Consider the following 25,762-nt stretch of genomic DNA (forward strand, 5'->3'; position numbering starts at 1 on the left):
TATGTTGGCCAGTGCAGTTGGTTAAACAAATCATGAGTAATTCATAGAAAATAATTTCACCAATTTGGAGGTGACACAATATCCTTTAAGGGACGTTTGGAGAAGTCATTTAGTCATTATGACTTTTTGGCAACCCATGCTCAAGCAGTGGTGAAGAAGTATTGCCATTTTTTACTTAACTAAAGTAGTAGTAGTGGAGTAGAAGTATAAAGTATTATACAATTTAAAGTACAAGTACCTCAAAATCATACAGTAGTTGAGTAAATGCAATAGTGGAAGAAGTACTCCAATACCAAAGTGTACAAATACCTGGTTACAAGTAAAAGTCCTGCATTCAAAATTCTACTTAAGTAGAAGTACACAAGTATTAATATCAAAATGTACTTAAAGTACCAAAAAGTAATAGTCATTATGAAGAATGTCCCATTTGAGAATAATAATTATTACTGGATTATAATTATTGATGCATTAATGCTTACATCACTTTAATGTTGCAGCTGGTAATTTTGACTAACTACTGGGTAGTTTAATCTAAAATAATACTTATCATTTACTATTTGATTATATTTTGTAATCTCAATCTGCAAAGTAACTAAAGTTATCATAAATGTAGTGAAAAGGCTACATTTTTGTAATTATCTTAATGATTCAACTGCACGTGCTAAGTTTGCTAATATCTTTAGACGTCAGCACAGTTGTTAAGTGAAACTGTAATTATTAGAAAGAAAATTTAGAAAGAAAGTCTTTTTTGTCCCTCAAACAAACTGGCTTCATCTTCTTCTGATGTTTTATGGCAGTTGGCAAACAGCTTTTGGTGCATTACCGCCACCTTCTGAAATGGAGTATGGATCAGAATGGTCTTGTGCCTTCCCTATATTCTTCTTCTAAGTCCTGTCTTTTCCAAAAAACTAAATATTGCCCTGTGCCCCACGTGCCCTGAGTTCAATTGAAGTAACTCCTTTATTCTGAACTTGATGATTAATCTGGTCTGGAATTTTTCTTTTTCTTCTATACAATTAAACACTTCATTTATCATAATTGAGAATGGAACTGGACTGATTATACTCCCTTGAGGAGTACCATTATCCACTAAATACTTGGTACTGTATTCTTTCCCTACTCTTACTGATATCCACCTCGCTGTTAAGAAGTGTTTAACCCATCAACACATTCTCCCTCGTATTCCCATTTGATGTAGCTTCATCATTAACCCTTCCTTCCGCAACATGTCATACGCCCTCTCAACATCAAAAAAATACAGCTACTAAACTCTTTATTATTTTGAGCTTTCCTAATTTAATTTTCTAAATACAGAACTGGATCAACTGTACTTCTTCCTTTTCTAAATCTGCTTTGATAATTCTTTATCAGATCGATAATTTTCCCTACATGTGACGTCAAAGCAATCGGTCTATAGCTTTCTGCTAAGCCTGGATCCTTACCTGGCTTACATATGGGGTCAATAACTGACTCTTTCCATTGACTTCTTCCTATACCTTATTATATAATCTTAATAATATCAATATTAATTATATTATTACTTCTATTACTTCTAGGTTTCCTAGCATACAGTAACTTATTTGGTCTCTCACTGGCGTTGTTTTCCCAGACTTTCTTAATGCACTATTTAGCTCTCTCAGAGTAAACATATTTATTGCACTTCCGTCTTCCTCATCATCCTGCAGTGCTTCTACATTTTTTTCTATTGTTCTATCTCTCTGTTTCTTTTCCTCATTACTCACATTGTCAGTACTATGTACCTTAACAAACATCCTTTCTAATAACTCTGCTTTATCCTTACCTTCTATTACTACTTTCCCCCATCTTTCATTATAGGATATCCATACTCTTTTCTATTTCCAGACATCCTCTTAATCATCCCCCATACTCGGTCTAATGGTGTAGTCCTTCCACATGAGTCACAATATCCCTCCAAAAATCCCTTTTAACTCTCTTTACTGTACTCCTAACTATTGCCTGCCTTCTTTTATAGTCAATGAGATTCTGAAAGTTGTGTTTTCTTCAAGACTTTAAATGCCTTATTTCGATTTTTTTAATTGCAGAAGTGCATTCTTGTGTCCACCATGGAACTATCTTTTTCCTTTTCCTACTGTTTCTTTTTGGTATTGACTCCTTTGATGCTCCTAGTATAATACAGTTTATTTCTGCATTGAGGTCATCAATTGTCTGGTTCATATTTACCTCTTTTAATTTCCCTTCAGTTATTACTCTATATTTGTTCCAATTTGCTTCTTCAAATTTCCATCTTCCTTCTCTCTCATCCTGTTTATGTTCCCTTTCTACTCCAATACTTGTGAATAAAGGATAGTGATCACTCCCTATAGTGCTTCCTTTAATTACTTCCCAACTATTTTCCCCGACCAACGACTGTGATACCAAAGTAAGATCTATTGCAGACTCTGTACCCTTCACCAAATTTACCCTTGTGCCGGCTCCATCATCAACATACTACTTCCTTTTCGTGCATTAGCTCCTCTAAGATTTCTCCATTTAAATCTTCTTGTTCACCCCATACTGTGCTGTGCGCATTGAAGTCTCCACACCAGATGATATTACCTCTCCACTGTTCCGGTATTGTATTCTAGTTTTACCTTTTCTAGTTTTTTTGCATGGGTTATAGAAGTTTAATATTCTCATACTTTCTTTCTTGCACTATATTTCAACAGCTACTACTTCCATTTCTTGTACTGTACTTAACTGTCTATGTTTTATACCTTCTTTAATAAATATCGCACACCCTCCACCATTTCCATTGTATCGATCTTTGCGTATGCTTGTGTAGCCATTAATAATGAACAACTCCAGATTTGGCTTGAGCCATGTCTCCTGAATGCATATGACATCTGGTTTCCTATTTAACTTATCAATGTAACCTTTAAACTCCTGTCCATTTGCTACCAGACTTCTGGCGTTCCATTGTAATAGTAATAACATTATGGTATGATGTGCGAAGCTGTCTCTGAAGTCCCTTCTCCATGACTAAGATCAGCATGTATCTTTTCCCACGATAAATCTTTCATATTTAGGAATTTAGCCGCTGCCTTTGATTTTTTCTGTCTGGTTTTTACTTGCTCTGAGCAGTTGATGACGTAGGCTAAAAACAGCACTAACCTGTCCATTGATATTCCTGTGTTGTCCTTATGTACCTGTGCTGTTCCTGCATTTGTTTCAGGATGACTTTGGTTGTCTCCCTCTTCTCTTCTTTCACATCCTCTGCATGTGTTGCTTTCCGTTCTGATCGTAGAAAAGGTTTCAGTCGTAGTCATCTGGACACTGTTTTCAGAATCAAGACGTTTCGGCTCCCATCCGGAAGTCATTCTCAATTGTGAAAAAATTGGACGGGAACTGGAAATTTAAGCTACTCTCCAATTTTTTCACAATTGAGAATGACTTCCGGATGGGAGCCGAAACGTCTTGATTCTGAAAACAGTGTCCAGATGACTACGACTGAAACCTTTTCTACGATAGAACACTCCTGGACGAATGAGGGACTACACCGTCTTATTTCCGTTCTGATCTTACCCTTTGAATCTCCACTGCCTGCTTCCTGACAGTGCAACCACCATACGCTGCTGTGTGGTTTCCTCCGCAATTACAGCACTTAACTTGAGCACTGCTACCACATTCTCCATATACATGTTCTCCACATCTTCCACATCTTTGTTTTCCTTTACATACATTGGCCGTATGTCCATATCGCTGACATTTATAACATCTTATTGGAGGAGGAACATATTCTCTCACATTAAAGCTCAAATAGCCTATCATCACTTTTCCAGGAAGCACCTCATCATTGAACTGTAGCAGTACTGACTCACTATCCACTTTTTCCCCCATTCCTGAAGGCCTGCAGCCGTCTTATTCCTGTGATTTTTCCTCCTTTTATCACTTTCCTTAGTTCTTCTGAATTTTCTCTGATGGGGATTCCTGATATCACTCCCCTAGCTCCTCTCCTCTCACCAACTATCCTTCTTTCCATTATTTCTTTTTTTACATACTGTTTGCTGTTTCATCACTTTATTTCTCTGCTCCACATTTTTGCATTTCACCAACAAACTGCCCTCACGCAACACTTTTGCCATTTCTATATCCACAATTGCCTTCCTCAGTCTTGTTGTCAAACCTTAAATTTAACAATGACCATAAATTCCTCCATCATAAACTTTTTTCCTGACATCTCGCACTTCCTCCTCCTCCTCCTCCTCCTCCTCCTCCTTCTTCTTCTTCTAATGCCCGTTTTCCCGAAGATGTCGACTGGCCATCTCTTTTATCCTTCCTCCCTCCTCATCCTTTCCTACTACTCCCAATTTGTGTCCATTCCGTCTCAATATCATCATCCTCCGACAATCCACTACAATTTGCCATTCTGATCCAGTCACAAATCAGATTATGCCAAACCACCAATTCGCTAGTGTAACCCTCTTCCTCAATCGACTGAGTGACGTGTCCTTAACCAACAAAGTGGCTTGACAGCCGCGCTGGTGTTAGTTTGAAAGGGAGGCCGTGCACACGTGGCCCTAATTAAGCTAATTAGCTGTTCCGTTTCTTGCTGACGCTGTTTGTTGGCAGTTTGGGGTCGAACGACACCGGCGCGCGGAGCAGAGGCTGTGTGATGTTTTGCTGTCTTAATATACTGCCAGCCCCACTGCAGGTAGTACATTCATTGAGTTGTTCAACTCATCTGAAAATGAGAATGTTTTGCTTCTGATAACACCATAACCAAAGTATGAGAGGTGCCTCTAAATATTCAACATTTTGTCCAAATAGATTTATGGATTATAATCCTATAGGTTGCTACTCAGTCAGTGAGAGTGAAAAGGAAAAACATTTAACAAGGTTTCTTCTTCTCTCTCTTCATGTAAATGAATGCTTTAGAGTTTTGTGAGTTTTTTCAAGTCATTTCATGTGATGGACATTTTTCACAAAAATGAGCAGAATTAAGATAATTAGTCTACCATTATGGGAGAAAAACAGACCCTTGGCTATTTGTAAGGTACTTCAGATAGTCAAAATATAAACAAACTAAAAAAATTAAAATTGAATTAATTAAAAGTAAATTACCCTTCTGTGAGTGCTGAAAATAGTTTCTCAGTGCTAAGGGAAATGTGTTTTGTTTATGTTAGAGGACTGTCATCTGTAAATGAATTTCTAGTCAATTTTGTATTCTAAAACATTTAATAAAACACATCCCATCAGTGAAATATTATTGGCTATATAGGAATATTCAGTTTTTTTGCAGTCAGTGCTCTACTATAGACTCAAAGCATTCAAGTTGAAAACTATGGATTCTTCCTTAGATCTGCATGGGAATGTGCCTACACCAGGATATCACAGAAGAGGGTAAAAAGGCGAAACTCCAGAGCTCTAAAATAGAGCAAGACCTTTGTGAACATGCCAGGACTGAAATAAATGTGGTGAAAATCCTCCTGCTTGGTAAATTAAACTACAGTAATATAAGTGCCTTTTATCAGGTTTCACTGAAGTATTGACATTTTGGAGTGAAAACATTTCTCTGGCTTGTGTGTCAGGAGCTGCAGAGAGTGGAAAGAGCACTCTGATCAAACAGATTAAGATAATCCACAGTCACGGCTTCTCCAAACAGGAGCTCATCACTTTCAAGGTATTGGACAGCTGTGAAGCATTTGTTTTCACCCCTGAAATATTAAAGCTGCCTGAGCCGAAAACAACTTTCAGCATCACCGACAGCAGCATCAGTTAAATGACAAAATGTCGACTGTCATTCCCTCCGCAGCCTGCAGTACTAGACAACTTGCTGACCTCTTTGAAGTTTGTTCTTCGAGGAATGGGCATGCTGAGGATTAACCTTGCTAACAAGAAGAACAGGGTGAGGAGAGATGATACAGATGCCTGTCGAGACAGTTTTTTAGATCAAGTTTCATCAAATCACTTTTATCTTGGTAGCCCGCTTTTCATTGCAGTCCCTCTTTATCACACTAGATGTCAGTCTTCATCTGTATATGACACATGTCGTCAGTAGAGATGATTGATAGAGATTGGTGACCATTATAAATTCTGAGGCTGCAAGGCACAACATGTATCCATTTGTATCTGCAGGCAGCACAATCTGCAGTGCATTACAAAACATCACTTTTACTCTCACTTAATTTATTCTGATATTTTGTCCCATTTACTGTAGATCCATGCCCGCTCCATCCTGTCCTGTAGTCAGTGTTTGGGGGATGACCACGAGCTGCTTCCTTTTGTGGCTCATGCTTTCTGTGCACTTTGGGCCGACCAAGGGGTGCGAGCAGCTGCGGCCAGAGGTTATGAGTTTGAGCTGAATGACTCTGCACTGTAGTGAGTAGAATGACCTCGAGTGATCTGTGTTGCACAATGCTGCCCAATTATGACTGACGGTGGAAATGTCAAGGGAAATTGCCCAGTAAGAAGCGTGCCGTCACATCTCATCAATACAGAGCAACAGTAAAGCAAATGCTGAGAATAACTAATTTTAAGGAAATTATTCCTGTGACATTTACTTTGGGCCAATTAAAAAGCACTGTTTGCAGATATCCAGGAAGGTGGGAATTAGGGTGGAGCAGATGAAACAGACATGATTAAAGAGTCAGTTTTCTTGGTTAATGATTAAGAAGTCAAACAGCATTATTTATGTTGCCTGTATTATAGTGTATTATATTTTGATTTGCTTAGTACTTCTTCTTTTCCTTCTATTCTCAAGTGTGCATTGATGTGACAGTGAGCAGCTGTAACAAAAGAGTTTCCCCTCAGGGATCAATAAAGTATTTGTGCTTCTGATTATACATATAAAGCTGTGGTTAGGGGGAATTACAGTAGAGGATTTGTTGACTCTCATTAACTTTTAACTTGAAGCTTTTGATTTAACTGTATTTTACCACAATACATCTCACTGCAAATGATGTCCATGTATTATGAAGCAGAAGTTATAGGAATACAGACAGTGTGTTTTTCCCCACATCTTTATGTGGGACATTTTATAGTTATGTGGGCAGAACTGTTTTTTTTTTTTTTTTTTTTATTTCCAATCGCTGTCCTTCAGCAGTTGTGCCCTTTCAATTGTTTATCAAAAAAAGCAGCCTGTACAGCGTCATGAAATCCTAACGCACTACTCTACATAGTTCATTTGTTGAGTGTGTGTTGTATCATCAGCTGAAGTGGGGATTGTTAACTGTGTGAAGTGTGGAATACATTTTGCTAAATGGCATTATTGTTTTGCACTCTTAGTTTCATGCCAACTAAGCAGTGTAATTATTTAAAAAAAACCCTTAACACATGTTACAATTCTTTTTAAATAACTTTTAAAACATTTTGTACTCAAGTAAAATATATATAGCTGTCAGATAAATGTAGTGGAATACAAGTTTAAAGTATTATAAGATATATAAAATAAAAATTGACTAGTGTTTATAATGCAGCACAATCAACAAGAGTGTGTGCAATAAGAGGTGTGGCTCCCAGTTTTTCTCAAATATAAAGCTCAGTGCATGGTCCTTGGGTTTTTTATTTTTTTAGAGGCATTCTGGGAAATGTAAATTTCCAATGATTCCAACTCCAACATGGAAATTGGCACATTAATTAGGAAGTAGGTATCACAAAATAACACTCTGAACTTGAACATGATGAGACTTCTTTTAAAGCTATCTGCTGCTAGTTGGACTGATTGAATGACCTACTTGCGTTGCTCATATTAAGATGCCTTTGGTGTTTGCGATTTAGCCACTGCTTTAATTCACGTACAAACAATACAAAATGATCTATTGTGACCAGTGTTGGCTGTTGCATGTAGTCTTTAATGTGAAGGTGGATTTTTTTCCCCCAGTAAGTTTTATCTTTTTAAAGGAACTGAGTAGGAGTCCTTATCTCTGAGGGAACAGGGAGGCGGCCTGCCAAGCTAAAATGTACTCAACTGGCCAGACTGAGAAAGATGAAGATGTGACAGCTTCATTATCGGAACTCGATAAGGTTGGGAGCTGGAGGATGATATTGAAACTCAGCTAGCTCTCTTACAGTGTTCTCACTCAGCTGGACCCCACATTGATTTCTTCCTCCAGAAATATTGGATTAGACTGAGTCGTGACACACTTGAACCTGAAGGCACCTCAACGTGTAAAATGACTTCTCGGACATTAGCTTTGGCATGAACTGAACTGTTAATGTTGCTTAAAAAATGTGCAGTTACAGGAAGTTAACTATTCATGTAACCTGTGTTTTACAAATACATTATAATCAACACTAGCCTTATTGATTTTGAAGTCACTGCTGTTGAGAGATGGAAAATCTTGAAATGGAAATCAGCAGGTAGAATTACAAAGAAATGATTTGTCATGAGATCAATCAATTTTTGTTTTTAAAATGAACCACAGCTTACAGCCTCTAAAATGACCATAAAGTTGAATCAACACCTCTAAATCAGTTTCAACATAAAGTTAACATAAAACATTATACCCTTGTATTAGAAAGCATTTGTTTTAGATCAGTGTACCCAGTGCCGCTGCTAGCCATTTTGGTGCCCTAAGCATAATTCTTTTATTATTCGCCCGCGCGAACAACCGGAACGGACCATCCGGCGCGGGGGGGGGGACACTAGACTACAGCAATTATTAAATATCTTTCTTGTTCCCCCTTTTTTGTTACATATACATAGCTAAAATGTGCCTAATATTTCTATAGGCTAATGAAATAATACCGGCATTTAAAAAAAAATTTCATTAGGCTATTTTTGGTGCCCCCTCAGCACTTGGTGCCCTACGCACAGTGCGTGATGCGCGTGGTGGGAGCGGCGGCGCTGAGTGTACCTAATAAACTGGTAACTGGGTGTAGACGACATAGCTGAGTAATTGCCTGAATGCAACAGAAACTTGGTCGTGCCAGTGAGAAATTAAGTTTTACTGCCATTTTAAAAAGATCAAATTTCATTAATCTGTATCATAAAGCCTAAAAGATCACGTCACAACTTCCATTTTAAAAAGCCCAAAGATGTCTTGATTGGCAAGAACTTGAACTGACAAAAGCAAACACTGGATGTATATCTGCTCACAATTTTACTTTTTGAAATGTTAGTCGCATCAGTTAGTGATGTTTCTTGTTCTTTTCCTATTCCCTCTCCAGTTTCTTTGAGAACATGAGTCGAATCATCGCTCCCAAATACGTTCCCACCGAGACAGATGTTCTGAGAGTGAGAGTGAGGACCTGTGGAATCCTTGAGACGCAGTTTCAATTTAATGAAATGATCTTTCGGTAAGACTTATTAAACGGGCAGTGCTAATTCAGCGGTGGTTGCAACATGATATAGTGCCTTGCCGACATAATGCTGTATATTGAGTTCATAAAGGTAAAGGCTTTAATGATTCACATTGGGCTCACTGCAACTCCACTCCAAAGCAACCTGAAAATCCATATTATTCATTTTTTATTAGAGGGACAATTGAATTCCTGAATATACACGGTAAATATTAAAACAATATTTCACCTTCCTTCACTTTCAAGGGACAACTGAACTCATTGCATCTTATACCTTTACATGAACAGTCATGCTATTGATGTTACAGCACCGTGAAGTGTCATATTCCCTTGAAACAAAAATTCTAATGAAGAGATCTTGATTATAAACTGGATATTAAACCTGAAAGCAACATTTAATGCGACCAGGGGGATATAGACATCACTGCATACACACACACACCGCAGTAGTAGAGACAGACACTAAAACCACAAGCATGCAGTTACAGACAAAACTGCGAGATACAGACTGTAGGCTATATGGTACGTAATAAATGTGTTTCGTTATGTACCTGTAGATACATAAAGAAACTGTATGTGTGGAGATACGTAACAACTAAAATTGTTGTTGGTGGTTTAACAGACTTGTACCTGGGATGCCTTGTTAGTTTTAAAGGTTTTTTGACAACTAGTTGCACTGTAGAGCAATGCTTTGATGAGGGTTTGCCGCATTGCTTCTGTTACGTGTTCTACCAGCGTGTGCATAAAGATGCACAAGCGTGTCGTGAGCACAATGGGGATGTTTGGATGTGTTGGTGATTCGGTTGCTTGGTAACGAGGCACAGCATGTAAATAAGATGGCTTTGGAGTTGTTAAAAGGTGTAGTTTCTCAGCTTTTGCATAACGCAGATAAACATGGCTAAAACTGCTTCAGAGTGAGTCGGTCTCATATCTCTTGGGCTGATTCTGCTAAATGACATTATTTTCTCAAGTTTTGCAAGTTGTATCAGTTTACAGATCTGATCTTGCTCTGCCACTAAATCTGAAAAACCATAAAAGCCTTCTTGCGGTCACGAGGGATGATTTTCTTTTCTGCAGCATTGAAGCTACAGCTGTCAAATGCCACAGTTAATGCTTATTGTCCACCAGTTTGTTAAAACTGACTCTTGACCCAGGGGATAAACGCTTCATTGCGTCTGACATGAGTACTGCAATCATGCACCTGGAGACTGTCGGGCCCAAATGGGAACTCATTACCTGTGTCACAAAGACCCTCGTCTTCACTTAGTTCCAGATCATATTTTGAAATGGATTGCCCCAATATTTGAAATTTGGTTTGAATCTTTTAATGTAGTGCTATTCCATAATATCAAGGATATTGCTGCATTGCCTGAGAAGACAGTTTATCTATAGTTTATTTAACAAAAAGGCCTTAACTGATGACTTTTCCCGAGAGTAGCGTCATGTCTTATAGATGGATTTAAGCTATAAAACATGAAGATCATGCGCACTGAATCATATTTTTTTTTTTTCTCTCCTTGCACTTATTGTATGTGATCAGTTGTAAGCAACTCATTGGGTGAATAAAGCATGAATGGATTTTGTTGTGCTTTTTGACAGGTTGTATGATGTCGGGGGCCAGCGGACTGAGAGGAGGAAGTGGCTCAGCTGTTTTGATGGTATTCGGGCCGTGTTGTTTGTTGTGGCCCTCAGCAGCTATGATATGACACTGATGGAGGACCCTTCATGGGTATGTTATGAAAAAGACAGATTGTAATCACATAAATGAAATGTGTGCCATTTATTTTCTTACTTGGCAGAATAGACATGAGTTTTGCTGAATTTAGTGCAAACTACATCTATTCTCTCTTAATTTTTTTTCCATTTTTCCCCCCCCCACCTTTAGAATCGGCTGCAGGAAAGTCTTGAACTCTTTACTTCCATCTGCACCAACACAGTCTTTAGGACTACCTCACTGGTAAGTTTATTTGCACTTATTTTAGATGGCTTTCTTAAAGATGAATATGAATGTGCTTAGAATACAATATGGCATCACTTTAGAGTTTTGTTTTTTATGGCCTCTGCCTGTGTGTTGTATTGCACAAACTGTCTGCCATGTCTGTTTTAAAGCTCATCTAAATGTGTGGAGGTGACTAAAGCGCTGAGTGGCTTTTTTTGGTAATCATTCATGCTGAGCAGAAAGGACACAAACTGGCTGTGATTGCGTCTGACATACATAATTAGCATACAAAGTCTAATTGAGATTTAGGGCAGGTGATTTCTGTTTTAGTAAGTTGGCTGCAAGCACTGTTTAACACTCAGTGTAATTAGTTTGTTTTGATTTCTTTCATATTGTGAGTTTGTGGGGATATTTACATGGGCATGAATGATGCACTTGTTGGTCACTAGCATTTATATCTGCACTAGATTAACTGAAGCCATTTGGGGGTGAGGGTTGTCTTTACAGCCATTTCCTCTTGCATCATTTTTTAAAATGTTGATTGTGTTTTAAATACTGGGCAGCCAATTGTTTTTCCATTAGCATTTTGAAGAGATTCTATAGAGGTGGAATAATATGATAGAGGTGCAAATTGCCTGGCAATGCCTCGAAATTCTACCTAGCATGTGAACCAGGGTCTAAACTGGTGCATTCGAGGCAGGGCTACTGGAAAGTATTCGCAGATGTTACTCTCAACCAGCATAGAAGCCATAATCAATCAATAACTTCTTTCTGTTTCTTTTACCTGAAGCAGTGCTAGTTGACTGACTGCACAAAAAAATTGTAGTGGATTTATTTATTTTTTAAAGGTTGTGATTCCTTTTCTGTAAAACCTCAGCAAATGGGATCATTAAGCCATTAGGGGACTTTAAAATAGTGTTTTTAATACACTAATGTTGACTCCACCTTTCAGTGCTTTAGGCCATGATTAAAACTACACACTATTGGCACTAGTCTGATAAACATGCAGTGTAACGGTGTGTTTTGGCTCTGGAGGCAGTTTAGTCGATGGCTCCCTTCAGAGCAGGATACTTGCTGTATGGTGTCCCTTGTGAGTGGAGAGATCCGTAATGTCTTCATTACAGAGGATGTTAGGTCTGTGTTTATACACAGCAGTATGGAGATGATGATTTACTCATGAGGCTGATGCTGTCATTTCATACTTTCGAACTTCAATATATAATGTTTGTGAAACAGAATGTCACAATACTACTGGTGTTACAAGGCAAATGGTGACTTAAAATACTTTGGGCCTCAGGTAGATGGAGCACTTGACAGAGCTTTGTGTTTCTACAGATACTTAAGTGTTGTGAATGTGATACATTTTAGACCCATGATTCATGTTGTGAGAAACTGCACTGAAAGGCATCAACTGGAGTGTTATTTGAATATTGTCACTTGATTTATTTATTTATTTTTTAATTCACAATTCTGGTGCCATCGCTCTCTCCTACAGATTCTGCTCATGAACAAAACTGACCTTTTCCGGGAGAAGATCCTACTTTCTGGAAGACACTTGAGATTTTACCTTTCTAGTTATAAAGGTACATTGGAGAGAAATGATTTTCTTCATTACATTTTCTTGTGTAAATATGTGTGTATGATGCCAGTTATCTATATCATTCACTCTGGCCAGATCATGGTCATACATATTTCATACATAGTGAAACCGATTCCTCACATTACTGAACTCAGTCGAATGTCTTCAGATTTGTCATTTTTCTTCTTTCGTCCCCATCCAGGAGCAGATGGTGACGTGGATGCTGCAGCCCACCACATCACTGCCATGTTCTCATCATGTAACAGCAGTCCTGACAAGCCCGTGTACCACCACTTCACCACTGCCACAGACACCACTAACATACAGGTGGTCTTCGACGTGGTCATGGATCAGATTATCAAGGAGAACCTAGCAACTGTCCAGCTGCTGTAAAAGTCTCAGCAAGGCTGTTGAGATTGTGTTTTTAGTCATTCTGCACTGATATTTAAATTTTATCACAGTTGTTTTCCTGTGGGCAAATGTTTTTTTCCATTTTAAATAACTTTATTTAAGCAGCTAATAATAAGGTTCTTTAAGGTTCTTGCCAATTTATTTTAAAACATTTGAAATAAAATATTTATTGATTTGCATGCCTAGTCCTTTTTAATTCTGTTTATTTAATATATCTCTTCTGCTTGAAAGAACAGTTATCCATGCAAGATTTATTTCTCCAGAATAAAACCTCCCCATGTTCACTAGTTATCCTGGTATCAGTGAGCTGTTTTTTAATACATGAATGTTAACTATAACTTGGAAAAATGCACACATTTTATTCAGTAGTTTAAATCTTGTTTTGACACACTTAATGTTTCTGAATCACCCATAACGCATCATATTGGTAATTAATTGTTATGTGTATATGAAAAAAGCAGCAAGTGATTTTAGTTATCTCCAGTGAAGATGAGATTACACTGTAATGGGTTTTACGTTCAGTAATTTCAACAAGTGGCTGCAATATGAGTCATTTATTAATGAAAACTCAGATCAAATATGTACATTAATACATTACTTTTACAGCTTAAGTTTTTAAGACAGGTTTATCATATCTATAAATAAATTTGTGAAATGGTAAATTAAAAGTGGCATATCTTCCATCTAGTGCAACACCAGTGTTAAATTTGAAATTAGAGAAATGTACAGTTTTTAAATGTCACGCCTTCAAGAAGCAGGCTTCATCATCCAGCCCAGTTGCCGGCTTTACTGCTCAGTCTCCTGCACAATCTGAGGAGTCCAGAGAGAGGAAGACCTCCGCTTTGCACTTAAATGAACTCTTGAGTTCCTGGAGGAGTTCACAGCTCTGCAGGTTTGGTGTAATATCTTTGATACAGACAGGCTGTTGGGAGACAAACAGAAGAATGATGGTGTTACTTTAAAGGGTGCTTAAAAAAAACTTGACCTTTTAAAATTCTGTACACTTGCATCAACAAATATTCCTGCAGAGAATTACACTAATCAATAGTGAGTTTATATGGACCTCATCTCAATAGTTGTGTATCTCCTATAACACCATAATGACGACTAAGTACTTTTACTCAAATACTGTAGTGTTTCCATTTTATGCAACTTTATTCTCTACTACATTTCAGAGGGAAATACTTCACTTTGTAGGCTACTTGACTACATTTGTGACACTTACTAGTAACTTGGCAGATTAAGCTTTTACATATATACATATATACAGAACATGAAGCCAGTTTATAAAATGGGATGCATTATTACAGATTAAACTGCCCCAGAAGTATATAATGTAATTATGATTAGCTCGACCTACACCAGCTACATTAAAAATGCTTCACTTATGTGTATCAGTAAGAATCCACGAACATAGCACATAATAGAATTTCTGATTCTGACTCTGCTGCATAATGAGAACTTGGTACGTTAAGTACATTTTGCTACTAATTTTTAATGTAAAACTTTTACTTATAACTAAGTGGATTTATTGTGTTGTGGCTACTTAAGCAAATCACCTGAATATTATCTTGTACAGTGTAGAAATAAGAATCCCAAGACCCTTTTGCTGTTAGAAATACGGCTTTACAATTTATTGTAGCGCATAGTTTCATTGGTGCTGACTGGACAGTTCCTTCCTGACTGAAGTGACCATGAGTCCAGGGGAAGAGGATTTCTATAAAGAGGGATTTCACTGCAAAAATGTAGCCAGACGTTAAGAGTACTACAAACTACAGCCGGAGCTCATATTAAATTCACTATTGAGTACAATTGTGCAAACACTGTCTTCTGAAATGCTGGTACAATCTGTTTTAGCAATGGAACAGATTTTAAATGTGGATAATATATTTTTTGCGCTCATGCGTAATGCGTAATGTGAATCCCATCCAAACCATAATGCCTTGATGAAATCGATGAGCACTGACCATCGTCTTCAGGATGAAGTTTTGACGAGTTAATTCAGAAAACACGCTGTTGGTCGCAGACTCTCCGCTGTCTGACGGGTGCGGCTCGGCTCTCCGGACGTACGGTGACCTCCGGATACCGGACAGCAAGCCGGACGCCCTGCCCACCGAATAGTAGCTTGGACCGGCCACCTGCTTGTACCATGCCTCCGTCGGACTGCAAGCGACCAGCACGGAGATGATCACGATGGGGAACACGAGTTTGGCGAGCATCTCCATGTCGAGAACTTGGCTTGGTCCTGCGTACCTCTAATTTAAGCGACTGGGCTCCTCGTCGTTAGAGTCTACTTATATGGACCCCGTGACCGTCCCCGCATTTTCGTCAACGGAGTGGGCGATTCACACGCACTTCAGAGAAATCCACTCCTCCTGGCGAACTTTTTTGGAGATGTGTCTATCCTCAACGTTTGACATAAAACGGCATCATATTCTGTCATAAAATCTTATTTTTCCAAAAGCAATTGTGAAATATTCCAGTGAAAGTCTTTAAGTCTTCATGCATGTTTTGCAAGGAATTTAGGGTAACTGATATAATTGGACTTATAAAATTAAGTTAGTAAACTTTTTAGCAGTTTTTAAGATTCATAGAGATTTGTAGAATGAATATTGTGGCGTTCAAACATGTGAAAGTACTCCCAAAATGTGTGCAGAAGTGCCTCATGCAGACAATGTTACAGTGCATGTTGCAGTGTTGTTGAGAGGCAAGTGAAATAATAAATAAGACAAGCTCCTATCCTTTTTTATTTAGTCATTTAAATGATTTTGCACAGTGATTGCATCAGCTTTTCTTAGATCAGTGTTTGGTGCAGTGAAGAGCTGGCAGGCGAAGAGAACATTTCACATTCACCAGTTAAACTTTTCTTTTCTTGCCAGTTTGTCACCATCAACTATCAAAAGTACAAAATGATGAATAAATTAAACAAACATACAAAACCCTCAAACCCACATTCAGCAGTAATGGTAACACTTGGTTGGTACATTGTCTAACTCTGATCTGACTGTGCTTTGACCACAACAAAGCCCCATCATGCTGCCAGGCATGTGCACAGGACATAGGTTTTTTCCATAGAGGGGCTGGTTTCATACTGTTCGTTCCACTGCCTCTCTGGTATATGTGACCTGTTTTCAAGGGCTGAGAACTCTTTGTTAGGATGACCTAAAAACTTAAGAAGCAGATAAAGAAAAGAAAAAACACGTTCACTGTGTATTTTGAGTAGAAAACCAACATTTCTACAATCATTTTAGAATCTTTTACAACCTTGATGATTTGACTGGATTGTAACTGGAAACATGTTCAATGAACCCATAAACTTGACATGGACACTGATGCCACTGTTTCTGGCTGGTAAGTACTTAAATCCCATTTAATGTTTAATTCAAATGTTATAATCATAAAGGATATGAGTGAATCTATCTCTTTCAGGTGTACTCTGAAATATGTGGAAAGTGGAATATCAGCAGCAACATATCTGTGCAGTGAAAGGCTCATCTGTTGTCATTCCTTGTTCATTTTACTATCCTGACAACCTGAGAGTGAAGAGAGTCATGTGGGGTCTTGTAAAGTCTCGTTATTTCAAGGGTCGTTTCATTTCTGACAGCAATTCAAGAAAAGTCACCACAAGATTTCAGTATATTGGCGACAGACATCACAATTGTTCTTTAAAAATACACCAAGTGGAGCATAATGATACAGGAAAATACAGTGTCAAATTTAACATCAAATAACGCAGATGGCCTGGTAATGTTAGCCCAACATTAAAGGTTGTTGGTAAGTATTTTTCGTAGTTTTTTATAAACATCAACTTTCAACCTGCAACGTTTGATACTTTAGCAGTACTTTGCTCTTCTAGATTTGAACGTTTTGGTGACGAAACCCAATGGGAACGGAACAACGAAGGACGGCGACTCCGTAAGTTTGACCTGCATAAACGGCTGTGATGGCAACATTTAAGTCTCATTTAACATTAAGAGGATGAAATAATATATACATCAATACATTTGTTTCAGGTGCTCTTTGCAGTCAGTGGAAAGTGGAATATCAACAGCAACGTATCTGTGCAGTGAAAGGCTCATCTGTTGTCATTCCTTGTTTGTTTTACTATCCTGACAACCTGAGTGTGAAGAAAGTCATGTGGGGTCATAATAGGTATAATAGTTTTAAGGGTCCCTTCCTATTTGAGAGCGATGTGATCTCCACAAGATTTCAGTATATTGGTGACAAACAACACAATTGTTCTTTAAAAATACACCAAGTGGAGCATAATGATACAGGAACACATACCTTCAGATTTATAACTAACTCCAAAAAGGGCCAATGGACTGGTAAACGTGGCTCAACATTAAAGGTTGTTGGTAAGTTTTCTTTTTCATAAACTAACTATGAATCTTCTCTGCACTTCAACCTGCAACGTTTGATACTTTAGCAGTACTTTGCTCTTCTAGATTTGAACGTTTTGGTGACGAAACCCAATGGGAACGGAACAACGAAGGACGGCGACTCCGTAAGTCTGACCTGCATAAACGGCTGTGATGGCGGTAACCTTTCATCTGTCCTCACCTGGTTTAAGAATGGAGAACCCATAAATGAAGGACCTGTACTTTATTTAAGCAACATGTCCTTCACAAACTCTGGAAACTACACGTGTTCTCTAAAGACACACTCAGGAACAACTTCAGCAGTCATAACTATTGATGTTGAATGTGAGTACAGGACACAACACTTTACAGAATGAGAAATAAATGAAAACTATGATTTAGATAATGGAAATTGAATTTACAGTATGGTGTCTGTGAATGCACTAAACCTTTGTAAATGACCCTCCTGATACAATACAGACACTCAAACGCCAAAATAATTGATTAGAGAGTTTGCCACATGTTTTCTCTAACAGTTAACAGCTCCAGTTTTCTTTCAGATGGCCCTGAGAACACATCAGTGTCTGTCAGACCATCGATGGAGGTGGACGCCGGCATCAACATCACCCTGATCTGCAGCAGCTATGCGAATCCCCCAGTGCAGAATTATACTTGGTTTAAAATAGATGACGATGATATTATAGCTGTTGGACACCAGCCTGTGTTGTTCTCTGGTGATGGTGGCCAGTATTTATGCAGTGCCACCAACAAACATGGAAGTCAGAACTCCTCTGTCGTCACTTTAAAGATGAAACGTAAGTAGGTTAATAAGGTTGATATGCATGAACAAATACATATTTCATGCATGAACAAATATATATCAAATATATATTTCTTTTGTTTGACAAAAAGTCATTTACAGAAAAAGAAATGTACAATATGTTATAGTAAGTTGGACCTCTTACAAACAGTTATAAATAGGTCCCCAAACACAACATTAGGGTTAATTGAATCAGTTGCTTTTGTAAATAATGTGTCACATGTTTTGAGATTGATTTAAAAAATGAGGCACTAAAACAGTTGCTCTCACAGGGCTACAGTAACACACTGCCTTGGTTTCACAGCATATTGGGCAACATTTACCAGAGATGTACTTATTGTTCCTACTGTTGCTGTGCTTCTGATTGGGACCACTATTATTGCCTTCAGAAGGTAAGCTGCATTTATAGCTCCTTTAAGACATGTGCCCCTCTAGTTAATCTGACGGCAATGTAATAAGATCCTTGATTATGTCTAATAGCAATAATCATGATTCTGTTTCAGACTCAACAAAAAAAAGACATGGGCACCAAAGACAGACTGTGAGGAAGACAAACAGGTGACTCTGTTATTGCTGGCAGTTTAGCTCACTCTGCCACATTCTATTGCAGTCTGACTTTTCCGTGGCATACATTATGTACAGTACACTCTAGTCTATATCACAATTAGGGCTTTCGGTTGCACGGAGGTTGTCTGCAACTGAATTAAGCAGGTTAAAGGCAAGTCAAACCCACATCCTAAGTCTCTGCTGAATGGCAGGTACCGTGAGGTGCATCAGATAAGAGAACACAGATTTTGTTTTTGTTGTGTGGGTGAAATGAGGACATTGTTTTGCACTAATTAACCATGCGTTATTTCTTTATGATTATGTGCAGAATGCAGACTATGTCAACTGGCTCATCTGTGACAATAACCAATCACAAGAGGGAAATCAGTGTGAGGGAGGAACAACAGAACTCATCTATGCAACTGTATACTTCAACAACAAAAAGTCAAACATGTGAGATGTTTTTACAATTATTATCCATTTTTTCCCCATTTGTTGCATTGGAGAAACACGTACTGATTGAATGTATCACCAGCAGGGAGCAGCAGATGGACTCCCATAAAGATGAAGATGTGATTTACAGCACAGTGTGCAGGTAAAGCTCAGGAAACACACATTTAATGAATGATTATTTACATAAAACAGCTTAAGTGCAATCTTTTTTATTCTCTTTTTCAGGAACCAACTGTTGAACCCTTCATACATTGAGCCTCCCTGATTTGACGACAAACACGTCATTTGCAGTAATAGGTGTACAGACATAATGTTTTGAGGGTATCCGTGTCCAATGTGTACCGTGTACATTTTTTGTGATTTTGACGCTGAGAAAGTGGATTTGCTTTCTGTAGTCTTTAGTTCCTGAGCTTCTCAAGTGTTGTCTAAAATTATGATCCCAAGTCTAAACTTATGCTACTGGCAACTGAAACGGGTTGAACAGTCTGTAAAAACTGGAAATATGTTAAATAAATAAAATACAGACAGTTATGTGAGATACAAACTATTATATTAGACAAATGAGAGCAAAACAAAAACATTGTACAGTGAAGGAGTAAAGGAATTTGCTCACAGCTGTTCAGTGGTCTTTCTTTTTATTGATGCAACTGTGTGTCAAAATACCAAAGGTGATAAACTCACCAGGTCCACCCAACACATATGTATAGCCTATACATAACACATACCACATAGCAATGCACGCAAGTTTTCACTGCAAAAACTGCGTGATGTTTAAAACCTTAAATGTTCTTCAACAAAATGAAGAGAATGAGGTGATTTCACTTGTTTCTAGTAATCTGCCTTAATATAATTAAAAGAGAACTGCACTAATTTAGCATTGCACACTTATAACACAGTCTGTCTGACTCACGATGGATGGTAAAAAAAAAAAATCTAAATTGTTGCAGCAGAACCAGAGATATCATATTTTTTTATTCTACTCATTCTTCTTCCTTGTAAAACCTGGCGCCTACATTACCCACAATGCAACTTGACCACCGACAGTGCGATCAGCGATTCAGGTGTGTTATGCTAGCCTCAAGCAGAGATGAGGAGCGGGCTACAGAGGTCTGGTGAGCTCATTTATTTCTAACTCCCCCCCAACTCCAGCTCCTCCCCAAGACCACTGAACCGACTTTGTTGTGTAAAATTAGTGAAGTTCCCTTTAATAGCTGATGTTTTGTACTGGTACAGTATAGAAAATGTACACGTTCAACAATAGATCACATATTGTATGAGGATATTACAATTTTCATTTAAGTGCCAAGTTACCAAAAGTAAACATGGACAATGAATTAAACATAAATAGGCTAAACTATGCTCAAACAATTTGAATAATCATTACTCCACATTGTACAGTAACACTTGGTAAGTATTGTCTAATTGTGTCAAAAAATATAATCACAATGTCACACCTCTGAATGTTCTTTGCCCACAAGAAAGCAACATCATTAGTGCATGAGATATTTCCTCTCTGCAGGGCCTGGTTTCATATGTATACCACTCAGGTTAAAATATAAGCCGTGCATTCAGTCTGTGGTGTGTCTGACCTGATTTCAGGGGCTGAGAACGATCCAAAACTTTACATTACAGGAAGCTTTACTAAGTAGAGGGAGAAGAGAGAAGACGCTCTCTCCTAACTCTGTATTTTGAGTAGAAAACAATCAAAGTAGCCTGTAGATATTTTTGCAAAAACCTTAAAGATCAAATAGGAGCTTTACGATTACTTGAAAATAATTGGAAAGAGTTTCAACATGTGTGTTGAACACAGGAACCTGACACGGACACTTATGCTACTGTTTCTGGCTGGTAAGTACAACATTTAAGTCTCATTTAACATTAAGAGGATGAAATAATATATACATCAATACATTTGTTTCAGGTGCTCTTTGCAGTCAGTGGAAAGTGGAATATCAACAGCAACGTATCTGTGCAGTGAAAGGCTCATCTGTTGTCATTCCTTGTTTGTTTTACTATCCTGACAACCTGAGTGTGAAGAAAGTCATGTGGGGTCATAATAGGTATAATAGTTTTAAGGGTCCCTTCCTATTTGAGAGCGATGTGATCTCCACAAGATTTCAGTATATTGGTGACAAACAACACAATTGTTCTTTAAAAATACACCAAGTGGAGCATAATGATACAGGAACACATACCTTCAGATTTATAACTAACTCCAAAAAGGGCCAATGGACTGGTAAACGTGGCTCAACATTAAAGGTTGTTGGTAAGTTTTCTTTTCATAAACTAACTATGAATCTTCTCTGCACTTCAACCTGCAACGTTTGATACTTTAGCAGTACTTTGCTCTTCTAGATTTGAACGTTTTGGTGACGAAACCCAATGGGAACGGAACAACGAAGGACGGCGACTCCGTAAGTCTGACCTGCATAAACGGCTGTGATGGCGGTAACCTTTCATCTGTCCTCACCTGGTTTAAGAATGGAGAACCCATAAATGAAGGACCTGTACTTTATTTAAGCAACATGTCCTTCACAAACTCTGGAAACTACACGTGTTCTCTAAAGACACACTCAGGAACAACTTCAGCAGTCATAACTATTGATGTTGAATGTGAGTACAGGACACAAGATCAACACTTTACAGAATGAGAAATAAATGAAAACTATGATTTAGATAATGGAAATTGAATTTACAGTATGGTGTCTGTGAATGCACTAAACCTTTGTAAATGACCCTCCTGATACAATACAGACACTCAAACGCCAAAATAATTGATTAGAGAGTTTGCCACATGTTTTCTCTAACAGTTAACAGCTCCAGTTTTCTTTCAGATGGCCCTGAGAACACATCAGTGTCTGTCAGACCATCGATGGAGGTGGACGCCGGCATCAACATCACCCTGATCTGCAGCAGCTATGCGAATCCCCCAGTGCAGAATTATACTTGGTTTAAAATAGATGACGATGATATTATAGCTGTTGGACACCGGCCTGTGTTGTTCTCTGGTGATGGTGGCCAGTATTTATGCAGTGCCACCAACAAACATGGAAGTCAGAACTCCTCTGTCGTCACTTTAAAGATGAAACGTAAGTTGATTCACATGTTTATTTTACTAGTCCTTTACTGTCTTTCTCTGATTAAATCATGATCGTTGTTTTGAAAAGTTAGTTTTATAGCTTTCATTGTTTAATGATCATAAAAGTTAAAGTGAAACAATCACTTCTGAACAAGTAGATGTTGTATCACATATGTTGACTTGATTCGATTTGAGGACTTCAGTCTTGTGTTCTCACTGAGCTAACACACTGCCTTTGTTGCACAGAATATTGGGCAACATTTATCAAAGATGTGCTTATCATTGCTACTGTTGCTGTGCTTCTGATTGTGTCCACCCTCATTGCCGTCAGAAGGTAAGCTGTATTTACACTGTATCACCATTATATCTCATATACAACGATCATGTGATGATAATCCAAAGTCTGTTTACGTGTTTCAGACTCAACAAAAAAAGGACAAGAGCACCAGAGTCCGACTGTGAGGAGGACATACAGGTGGCGCTATCATGTTATTGACTATTTAAAGTTTATTATGGTTTCTGTGTTTCTGCTGAGAGACATATATACTGTATGCAGTATATTACAGGTTAAGCTGTTAGTTGCACAGAGGTTGTCTGCAAACATGTTAAGCAGGTTCTTGGAAACAAGTTAAATCCACGTCCTATTTCTATGATACCACAAAGGGCATCAGATAAGAGAACAGAAATTGTTTTTGTTGTGTGGGTAAAAGGGTCAGGCAGTGTTTTAGAAGAGAAATGTAAAGGGAGAATTGAATGTAAGAGGAGCACATTGTTCTACACTAATTCGTCATGTGTTATTATATTCAGAATGCAGACTATGTAAACTGGCCTGTTTTTGACAATGACCAGTCACAAGAGGGAAATCAGAGTGAGGAAACAACAGTAGAAGTCATCTACGCAACTGTTGACTTTCGCACCAAGAGAAAACCAAACATGTGAGATGTTTTTTTTTTGTTTTTTTTACAATTGTTACCTGTTTTTCAAACAATAATTTATGTTGCATTGAGGCACATGTACTCAACTGTTTCACCTGCAGGGAGCAGCAGATGGACTCCAATAATGATGACGAAAGTGTGATTTACAGCACAGTGTGCAGGTAAAGCTCAACAACAACAACTTACACATTTCATCAGTAATGGTTTGCTTAAGGCAGCTTAAAATGGACAGTTCACCCCAAAATCAAAAAGTTTTCCTCTTAGCTGTAGTGCTACTTATCCATCTAGACTGTTTTGGTGTGAGTTGCCGAGTTTGTTTCTTTGTTGTGAGCAGTTTCATGTAGGAACTATTTTCTTTCTACCGATAGTTCCTACATGAAACTGCTCACAACAAAGAAACAAACTCGGCAACTCACACCAAAACAGTGGATTGTCTTGAGTAACCAGGTCATGATTTCAGGAAAGAGACATTGCTGTTAAGTTAAAATGTTTTTTTTTTTGGCGCTTTGAGCACTGCAAGCTGAGTGCCATATGGTCCCATTATATTTAAAAAATGCAGACATTTCTACAGCCAGTATCTCCAAAGCTCGGCAACTCAATCTAGATGGATAAATAGTACTACAGGTAAGAGGAAAAATATGTACTGTCACTTTAAGTGCAAACATGTTTTTTTTTCCTCTTTCAGGTACCAAGTCTTGAACCCTTCATATATTGAGCCTCCCTGATTTGACAACAAATGCCTTGCACTAAAAGGTGTACAAAAAATAATGTTTTGAGGGTATCCTTGTCTAATGTGCTGTATATGCATTGCAGTGAAGATAAATATTATAATCCACACAACAAGGAAACGTGTGGTAATATAAACAAAAACAACACATTGTTCAACAGAATCTCATTGAATGTTTACCTAAGGTTGCAGTCTTTTTCTTAAGCTGAAGGTATAAATCAACAGAAACTTTAATAGAAATTATCTTATCTTATTATTATAATCTAATGAGAAATGTAGTTAAACATGCTGGTCAGGGAATAAATGTTTTGATATGCATAATTTCTACAGCTCCATTATGTGTTGTGTTGGCTGCACACTGAGAATCCATAAAATCTGACACATCTCAGATGATATCCTTCCACTAGTCTGCCTCCCACAGTTTAACAGGAGGAGGTGAAGTCTGCTGGGAACCAAAATCAATATCAAAATTATCCAAAATATCGCAGCGTCTCATCGAAGAGAATATGCTTTCTGGTGCTCAGTGTTTTACAAATCACAGATGCTTTTGTTTTGTGGTTTTGGCATTGTGACAGTTAATTTGCTTTCTGTAGTCTTTAGTTCCTGAGCTTCCCAAGAGTAGTTTACTAAAATGATATACCCAACCTAGGCCACAGACAATTGCATAGTGTTGTAAAAGATGAAAATATGTGAAAGAAATTAAATACAGATATTTATGTGAGGTACAAATTATTATATTGGACAAATGAGAGCAAAACAAAAACCACCGTACAGCGGAACAGTAAAAAGAGACTAAGAGTGAAAATGAAACTATTTTACCCACAGCTCTCATTAACATTTGTCTAGTTGTTATTGGTACAACAGCTTGTTATTACACTGAAATTTTGAAGATTTTCTTTTCATGACACCTGCCTGGTTGTCCTCCAGGGCTTCAGTGATACGCCTGCACATTTAATATGCAAACATTCATCACTAGTAACTACGTAAGCTACCTGCCATTCAGTGTAAGCTCTTATTTGCAGCCCAGTGGTCAAAATGCCTTTGACATGCTTCTTGTATTCTGTATCTGAGACAATAAACAACCCTGCAAACAGCTCCTCTTACTGTTATTTCAATAATATCCACTTGTGCAGTTATATTTTTAACTTGACTCATACATGCAGGTTTTTTGCTAAAGGGCCACAGGACTCTCTAATTTTGTGTCACTTTTTTATTTACATTTTATACAAGTTGCATGGTGAAGACAGGTTGCAATACCTCTGGATCTGACAGCCTGAATGTAGCACACTCCTGACCTGGGAGTGCAGTCCAAGTTACCATGGTAACGTAGCAGCTAAAAATGACTTTGACAAGCCAAAGTGGAATCTGAAGTTATCTTGCTAAAACACCAATCTTGGGTGTTTCAGCAAGATAACTTTGGTAACGTTTTTTTCCTGATGAGCACAGCGTCCACTTGTAAAATCCTTTAGTGCAGAAGTCTAGTGGAACAGAAAGAACTTACAGAGCCCCTGCACTCTGTGGCACATTTTCACCTAAACTTGTTCAAAATCCAGGTATTCTGCCCTCTGTTGACAATGTAAGAGCATAGCATTATAAGACAAGTTAGTGTAGAGCCTCCATTGCTCTGATACAAGTAACACACTACTCTCCT

At 38.0% G+C, this 25,762-nt stretch overlaps 3 protein-coding genes across 3 annotated transcripts; 2 read left to right on the forward strand and 1 right to left on the reverse strand.

Moving 5' to 3' along the window:
- Window positions 1-4,517: 4,517 nt before the first annotated feature.
- LOC122868907 (guanine nucleotide-binding protein G(o) subunit alpha-like) lies at window positions 4,518-13,369 on the forward strand. Its single transcript, XM_044181333.1, has 10 exons — window positions 4,518-4,672; window positions 5,319-5,454; window positions 5,550-5,641; window positions 5,774-5,866; window positions 6,179-6,339; window positions 9,130-9,258; window positions 10,861-10,990; window positions 11,147-11,218; window positions 12,696-12,783; window positions 12,982-13,369. The coding sequence occupies exons 1-10, from the start codon at window positions 4,634-4,636 to the stop codon at window positions 13,170-13,172; spliced, it is 1,131 nt and encodes a 376-aa protein (XP_044037268.1). The 5' UTR covers window positions 4,518-4,633; the 3' UTR covers window positions 13,173-13,369.
- Window positions 13,370-13,729: 360 nt separating this feature from the next.
- On the reverse strand, window positions 13,730-15,590 carry LOC122868908 (neuropeptide B-like). The gene is made up of 2 exons (XM_044181334.1): window positions 15,158-15,590; window positions 13,730-14,112 (listed from the first exon to the last, which is right to left on the reverse strand). The coding sequence occupies exons 1-2, from the start codon at window positions 15,413-15,415 to the stop codon at window positions 13,984-13,986; spliced, it is 387 nt and encodes a 128-aa protein (XP_044037269.1). The 5' UTR covers window positions 15,416-15,590; the 3' UTR covers window positions 13,730-13,983.
- An 810-nt stretch (window positions 15,591-16,400) lies between these two features.
- On the forward strand, window positions 16,401-25,204 carry LOC122869511 (basement membrane-specific heparan sulfate proteoglycan core protein-like). The gene is made up of 19 exons (XM_044182620.1): window positions 16,401-16,541; window positions 16,620-16,964; window positions 17,047-17,105; window positions 17,204-17,548; window positions 17,639-17,896; window positions 18,112-18,366; window positions 18,676-18,763; window positions 18,875-18,929; window positions 19,246-19,370; window positions 19,453-19,512; window positions 21,181-21,218; window positions 21,292-21,636; window positions 21,726-21,983; window positions 22,205-22,459; window positions 22,696-22,783; window positions 22,870-22,924; window positions 23,257-23,384; window positions 23,486-23,545; window positions 24,070-25,204. The coding sequence occupies exons 4-19, from the start codon at window positions 17,326-17,328 to the stop codon at window positions 24,107-24,109; spliced, it is 2,331 nt and encodes a 776-aa protein (XP_044038555.1). The 5' UTR covers window positions 16,401-16,541; window positions 16,620-16,964; window positions 17,047-17,105; window positions 17,204-17,325; the 3' UTR covers window positions 24,110-25,204.
- Window positions 25,205-25,762: the final 558 nt, after the last annotated feature.

The sequence above is a fragment of the Siniperca chuatsi genome, linkage group LG21 (genome assembly GCF_020085105.1).
Source record: "Siniperca chuatsi isolate FFG_IHB_CAS linkage group LG21, ASM2008510v1, whole genome shotgun sequence".
Lineage (NCBI taxonomy): Eukaryota > Metazoa > Chordata > Actinopteri > Centrarchiformes > Sinipercidae > Siniperca > Siniperca chuatsi.